The sequence below is a fragment of the Cryptomeria japonica genome, chromosome 7 (genome assembly GCF_030272615.1).
Source record: "Cryptomeria japonica chromosome 7, Sugi_1.0, whole genome shotgun sequence".
NCBI classification, from domain to species: domain Eukaryota; kingdom Viridiplantae; phylum Streptophyta; class Pinopsida; order Cupressales; family Cupressaceae; genus Cryptomeria; species Cryptomeria japonica.
The window spans coordinates 797,414,946-797,422,267 of record NC_081411.1 but is presented as its reverse complement, the minus strand read 5'-3'; the positions used below and the strand labels follow the sequence as shown (position 1 = coordinate 797,422,267).

The window sequence follows — 7,322 nt, the reverse complement described above, 5'->3', positions numbered from 1 at the left end:
AAAATAGATACACTTGGAAGGAAGTCATCTTGCGGAAATAATATATCATGTTGTAGGATTAATTAGTCATAATGTTATTATGATACTATGTGTGTTATTTTAGACCTTAAGTTAAATACTTTCCACATATTTCAACACCTTTGCCCATATTCTATAACTTCTATTCATGCCTTACACCACTAAAAATTGATGGAGAAAAATGGCTCACTCTATATGAAACTTATCGCATTACCTTCTTGTGTCCATCTAATCAGTCTTCTTCACACATCAATCAATTATTTAATTGTGGTAAGTGTGTAGGATCGAGAAGCTCAACAAACCTTTGCCACACTTGTAACATTTACTCTTATAACGCTTTCATATCACACGTTTCCAATGATGATTATTGATTCCAGGCACAACCTTAAAATGATGATTATTTATTCCAGGCACAACCTTAGTCCAAAATTAGCAGAGCCATTTGAGCATGATGGGGCAGACGTTGTCTTTCAGAGTAATTGGATGTAAGATCATCACAAGTCAAACAACACACTTAAATGACAATGAATTATTAAGTAAGCAATGTGTGATATGGTAAACACTCAAAACTCTTAAGGTTTGTTAGAACTTATAGAGCTCATGATTTATTATATTGGTGGCTATACTTAAACTTGTTAGTGATGCACACCACACTTACCCTCTAATCTAATATAATAGAGTTTCATTATGTAAACAATTTACTCCTATGGGAACATTTTTGTATATTTTTAATCTACTAGTGTACTATTGGTTGAAGTTGATAGCTAAACAAAAGGTGTGCCTTATTTCTTCGCAAGGGAACCTTAGGTGTATTTATTTATCTTTATACGAAATGCAACAACTGCATCGTCAATATAGTGATTGACGATCTAAGGGCCCATGCAGGTTCATGAACAATTTTTGTAAATATTTATCATTGGTTTGAGTTTATATTCACATATTATCATAATTTATTAGGCACTCTTAATTAGGAATTTATTTTCTATTATTATTTTGTCAATTTTGTTTCATGCATCATAAAATTTCTTTCTGCTTTGTTTTTTCTTAGAGAATATAAATGTATATCTTCTAGTACTTTTATTTGTGAATCAAAATAATGAATGAACCTCTTCATTTTTTTCATATGTTTTCTCTATTTTATTATTTTATAGAAAAATTATAACTACATATGGTAATATGGCTTTTGCAAAACTATCTATTCTTGAAATGGTATCTAAGCTGAAAATATACAAGGTTTTTCTCTTTATTTAAGGGTTTTACAAGAAGGTTTCATATGACACACCCTATTATAAAAATGAGTCACTGTCATGCTTAAAACTGGTCAAAACTCTTAGATCCATACAAAGCGTGTTAGATTTAGACTCAAGATCTTGTGGCGCAACTCTTTTTGATGTTGTACAATCAAGTGAATAATTATTTTGGTGGTGAATAGTGTTTCCAATGTGAATAGTATTTTTTACATGAACAATGTTTTTTTAATGTGAATAGTGTCTCTAGTGTAAAAAATGTTTATGACTGTGAACAATGTTTTCAAGTCAATAATTGTGTTTGCGACCTATATTTCAAATATAAGGAGGAAGTTTTATTTTGGGAGACTCAACTTATCATCAATATTTAATATCTTTTAGTTTTAATAGGTGTCAAAAAGATGCTTTTAATCATTTCATAGTGTTGTGGGTAGTTTTTCTAAATTTGTATATATATTTTCTATTTGAAGTCCAAATAACTCATTTTGACTTCTTAGCTCATTCAATTTACCAAAAATCTTTTTTTTCTTGCAAATGAAGAATTTTTGGAAATTTATTAATGAGCTCTTACCGTCTATTCATAATATTTTTCTAAAGTTAGCCTTAGGTAATATTGTATTCCCTTTATTAGTTATTACATTTTGGTTGGTATCCTAATTTTTTGGGCACTAGTAAATATCTTATTTTCACCGTTCAACTTAATTTTGACTTATTGACATGCATTGAAATTCTAAATAAGAATAATTACGAATCTTGACAAAATGGAATCCTAACACATTGTAGGTCTTGCTTAAATATTTTCCTATCATTAATTGATTTATACCTAAAATAGATACACTTGGAAGGAAGTCATCTTGGGGAAATAATATATCATGTTGTAGGATTAATTAGTCACAATGTTATTATGATACTATGTGTGTTATTTCAGACCTTAAGTTAAATACTTTCAACATATTGCAACACCTTTCCTCATATTCTATAACTTCTATGCATGCCTTACACCACTAAAAATTGATTGAGAAAAATGGCTTACTCGATAAAAAATTTATCTCATTACCTTCTTGTGTCCATCTAATTAGTCTTCTTCACACATCAACCAATTATTTACTTGTGGTAAGTGTGTAGGATCGAGAATCTCAAAAAACCTTTGCCACACGTGTAACATTTACTCTTCTAATGCCTTCATATCACACGTTTCCAATGCCATGTATCCATCTCATGTTTTGAATGCACAGACACTTTTACCCATCATAGATTAGATGTCATGCCATACTATTTATCTTTTGAAGACAAATATTTCAAAACCACTTTCTATTCTCTCATCCAAGACTAGGTCTTATACCATATGAAAGAGTGAGATAAGTAGAAACAAAACTTGATTGATATTGATTCAAAATGGGTGTCTTTAAATAGGCAAAATAGTTGGAAGATGGTCAGAAATTACAAAACTTAATCACAAATGCAATTTCAGTTATTAATCTAAGCTAAAGTTAAACCTATATGCTAATGTAATATAACAACAATCCCCTCTCTTTTCTAAAAACACAAATGTTAAAGGAGATTCCCATCCAATAAATCACCATTGAGTGGGAAGCTAGCTCAAGATGATAAAAGACCTCCTGCCTCCATTAGTGTCTTCTCTAATCTTTAAAGCACTTATCTTTCATCAAATTTATGGTGAGATGAGTCTTCCCTATGCAATGCAAACCCACAATAGTGTGTTTCTCCTTCAATCGCATTGAGAGATTCAATTTTCTTCAACTTCACATTGATGAGACCTTCAGACCATTGAATGCAATTCATTGCGCATGTTCAATTTTACGACAATAATATTCTTATTAAGAAAAGAACTTTCCTCAATAATTAAATTACTCTTATTAACTCTACTTCCTTCATTAATCAAAGTAAAAATCGCAATTTCCAAACTGGGATTCATTTTGTTCAAACCAAAAAAAAATATAATCATTAGCTTGACCTTCAAGCATTTTATAAGACATTGAGAAGTCAATTCTAAGAAGAAAATTAGTACATTGCAATAGTAACTATTAAGCATTTTTTAATTTCACAAAAGTGCAGCAATTTTTTTTCTAAGAAGGAAAAAATCGATATGGTTTTTAAAAGCGTAAGTGATAGTCATGTTAAACTCTAGTAGTAAAGATATCTATATTATTTATATTTATTAAAAAAATAAAAAAATGTGTTACATACAATCACGTCTCTTTTAATTATTAAAAAAGAATTTCTTATCAATATTTTTTTCTTTAAATTAGATTGTATAGAATGATACCTACTTTTTTTTTTCTAGAATATAATCAATTACATTTCTAAAAATATCAATTTTTTATCAAACTAATTAGAATTCATTTTAAAATGAGTTATCATTTTAAACTGAATTATTATTTTATAAAATTTATTTAATTTACTACAACTTCTATTATTATATTATTTATAATTTTATGTTACGTCATTTGATTTTATTGTGTTGTTACATAACTCTATTTTTTAGCATTTTGATTGTCACTCAAGAATTTTATTTTGTTGTTGATGATGTTGCACTCACTCAACCCATTAATTTGAATTGATGAAATAACCTTTTGAAATATTTGAACATTTTTCATTTCATGCTTGTTGAAATTTTTCACATAATTTGAAATACATTAGCATTTTAGTTTCACATGCATCTGAAAATTAGGGCAAATTGGAATAGAAAAAATTGCATACCCACGCCAATTCTCAATTAGGTTTGGGCCCATTTCAATGAAATGTGTTAAAGACAATTACATATCAATAATTGACATAGTGTTACACAATACCTGCCCCTACCCATTTTGCATTCATTTAAAATTATTTACTTTCATTCAACGTTATCTTGTCTATATTTAGACACACATTCCATATATTCATCATTTGTATATCATTTATTTAACTACATTTACACCCTCTCCACACATTTGTTCTAGGGTACCTTGAGCCCATCCATATTTACACACACGTTTCCATTTCTTCCTTACTTGCACACCATTGATGAGCTTGTATTTGCAACCATTCTATACATTTATTTATTGACTGAAAAGTGGCACTTTCTATTCCCGATTGATTTTGAGTGCCTTGAGCCCATCCATATTTACACACATTCCCTTATATTCATCATCTACATGTCATTTATTAGCCTATATTTATAATCATCTCCACACATTTGTTTATTTCCTAAAACCAAAACTTTCTATCGTCAATCAATCTTGATGCCTTTTGATTGATCCCAAAATTTGCAATTTTTAAGTCGGATTCATATTCTTTTAAATAATAACCATTATGAGTATACTTGGTACTTGCTTACACAACTTGGTCTCATACTTTTGTATTTTAAGTAATAAATTTGTGTAATTTATATATAATGAAATGTTAAGTGTTTACACAAAGACACAATGGGATTTGAACCTTTAAAGCAACTCATTGCATTATAGTCATGTATCCTATTTGCCTATTTTGTGCATCTTATCTTTTGATCATTTGATTATAACTTTCAAGCCAATTGAAATAGTGGTGTACTTGTATGAACTTGACTTAGCAATGTTTGTAAATTTCAGAACAATGGATTTAGAAAAAATGTTCGGAACAATGGATTTAGACAAAATGTAGACAAAGACAAATAGATCTCTACTACAAGATTCTATAAAATGATTGCTACAATATTTAGATTATATTTCACGAAACTTAAGTCTAATTTTATTTTTTTAAATTGTAACTTAAAAAGTTATAAAATAATGAACACTAATCATTTGTACCTATACAATTAAATTCTATTTAGTATCACTAATTCTTTATCATTTTTCCCAAAAATAAATTGCCCACATCTATTACATTTAATTTGTTTAAACTAACATTTTTAATTTTTCCGATATAAGTTGCATACTTTTATTTGTTTTATTTGATTATCCTAGAGATTTTATGACGCTTGTAAATTGTAATGCAAAAGGTGGAACAGGTCGTATGGAAGATTCTAACGATGAATAAAAAAGGCCATTCACGCTTACTCATAGGAATTGTCGTTTTCTGAGAACTCTCTTCGACTTTCAATACCTGGCAAACATATCGTGCAGACATTCAGTTCGACTTACAAGATATTAATTAAAGACATTGTCTAAATCAGAATACCATGTCGCCATACTGGTAAATTTATCCAACAGAAACACCAGGATTTATTCAAACTTGTATAATAACCCCCGGAAAGCGAGCCGTTAACAGCGGATCTAAAACATTCTCTCCATCACAAGGAGTTTGCTTTTCTTGTTATTTTTGTTAAAGATTCACAGTAGTGTGTAGCCAATTAGATTGACGTTGAGAATTGCCTAGCTCAATGTGATACATATAAGAACCTTTCCTCCATTGCATGTACAAACAACTACTTTCGAGAGACCAATTATCCAGATAATTTTAGGGCGGACTTCATACTAGACGAGAAAGAAGAATGGCATCTGTATTGGCACGTTCGGTCGCTTTGGCAGTACTGGCATTAACATTTTGGTGTATGCTTTTCCCAGTTTGCGCACGCCATGGCCACGGTCATTTCCACGCGAAGCAGCAGTGGCAAGATGCCCACGCCACTTTCTATGGAGGCTACGATGAGTCTGGAACTATGGGTATATTTACATTATATGCATGTGCAATCTCATTGAAATTCAACGCATTTCGTTATAAATTTTTTTAAATCCGGTTTGTATTGAATGCACAGGAGGTGCGTGTGGGTACGGCAACCTGCCCGCGCAAGGGTACGGCATATACACGGCTGCTCTGAGCACCGCACTGTTCAATGATGGGCTGAGCTGCGGAGGATGTTACGAATTGCAATGCAAGGGGGAGGAGGATCCGCAGTGGTGTCTGCCAGGGAAGACAGTCACCGTCACCGCCACCAACTTCTGCCCGCCCAACTTTGCCCAGGCCAACGATGCGGGCGGGTGGTGCAATCCTCCTCTCTCACACTTCGATTTGGCGGTGCCTGCGTTCGAGCAGATTGCGTTATACAAGGGCGGCGTTGTACCCGTCCGCTACAGGCGGGTGGAATGCGTGAAGAAGGGAGGAATGAGGTTTACCATATTGGGGTCGCAGTATTACCAGATGGTGCTGGTCACCAATGTTGGAGGAGCCGGAGACGTGGTGGCCGTTTACGTGAAGGCCAAGCACCCGCAAATCCCTGGTAATTCCGGCTGGCAAAGTCTGAAGCGGAATTGGGGCCAAAATTGGCAGAGCCATTTGAACATGATGGGGCAGACGTTGTCTTTCAGAGTGACCACCAGCGATGGGAGGAGCGTAATTTCCCGCGGGGTGGTATCCAACTCGTGGCAGTTCGGCCAGACTTTCGAGGGACGACAATTCTAACCGCAACTCCGGCGGAGTTCTCCAGATTTTAGTACCGTCAAATGCAGTGCTTCACTGTTCAGCTGTGCATATTACAAGGCGAAGATGATGCTGCGGAGGTGCTTCATGAGTGGCGCCCGCTCGTCCTTGCTATTTTCTTTTTTTTTCCCTGTTTCAGACTTGTTTGCCTTCTTGGACTAGGTGACATATTCCATTTCCATTGAGAAATGGATGGTTATTATTTTTTTTAGTCAGGTTATCACTGGTTATATGTATATATGTATAGGGTGGATGCAGGTGTGGATTTTTTCATCACATGTATTATTGTGCCTTAATCATTTTTAACTAAACCTCTATTCAAATTAGCTTCAAAGGTTTAAGAAAATAATCAAACACGGTATGAAAAAACCTACAAATTTAGTTTATGATTATGATGTAATAGGTTCGTTAAACTGCAAATTCAAATATTCTTTTGTTTAAGCTTTTCTATCATTTCATTTATTAAGTGATAGTATAGATAAATAACTTTAATTAAGAAAACACAATGTTAAATTGTACAAACATGTAGCAAGTGAGTTCATGATAGTTTTCACATAAGGACACGAATTTACAATTTTAAAATTAAAAAAAAAATAGGGTCAATTTGGGGGCACTCAATATTAACCAAGGATAAAAAGTGCTATTTCAAGGCACTAAATGACT

The 7,322-nt window shown here is 32.7% G+C and overlaps 1 protein-coding gene across 1 annotated transcript; it reads left to right on the top strand.

The window, feature by feature from the left end:
• The first annotated feature begins 213 nt into the window (after positions 1–213).
• On the top strand, positions 214–6,641 carry LOC131057518 (expansin-A15-like). Its single transcript, XM_057991688.2, has 3 exons — positions 214–288; positions 5,704–5,905; positions 5,998–6,641. The coding sequence occupies exons 1-3, from the start codon at positions 214–216 to the stop codon at positions 6,639–6,641; spliced, it is 921 nt and encodes a 306-aa protein (XP_057847671.1).
• Positions 6,642–7,322: the final 681 nt, after the last annotated feature.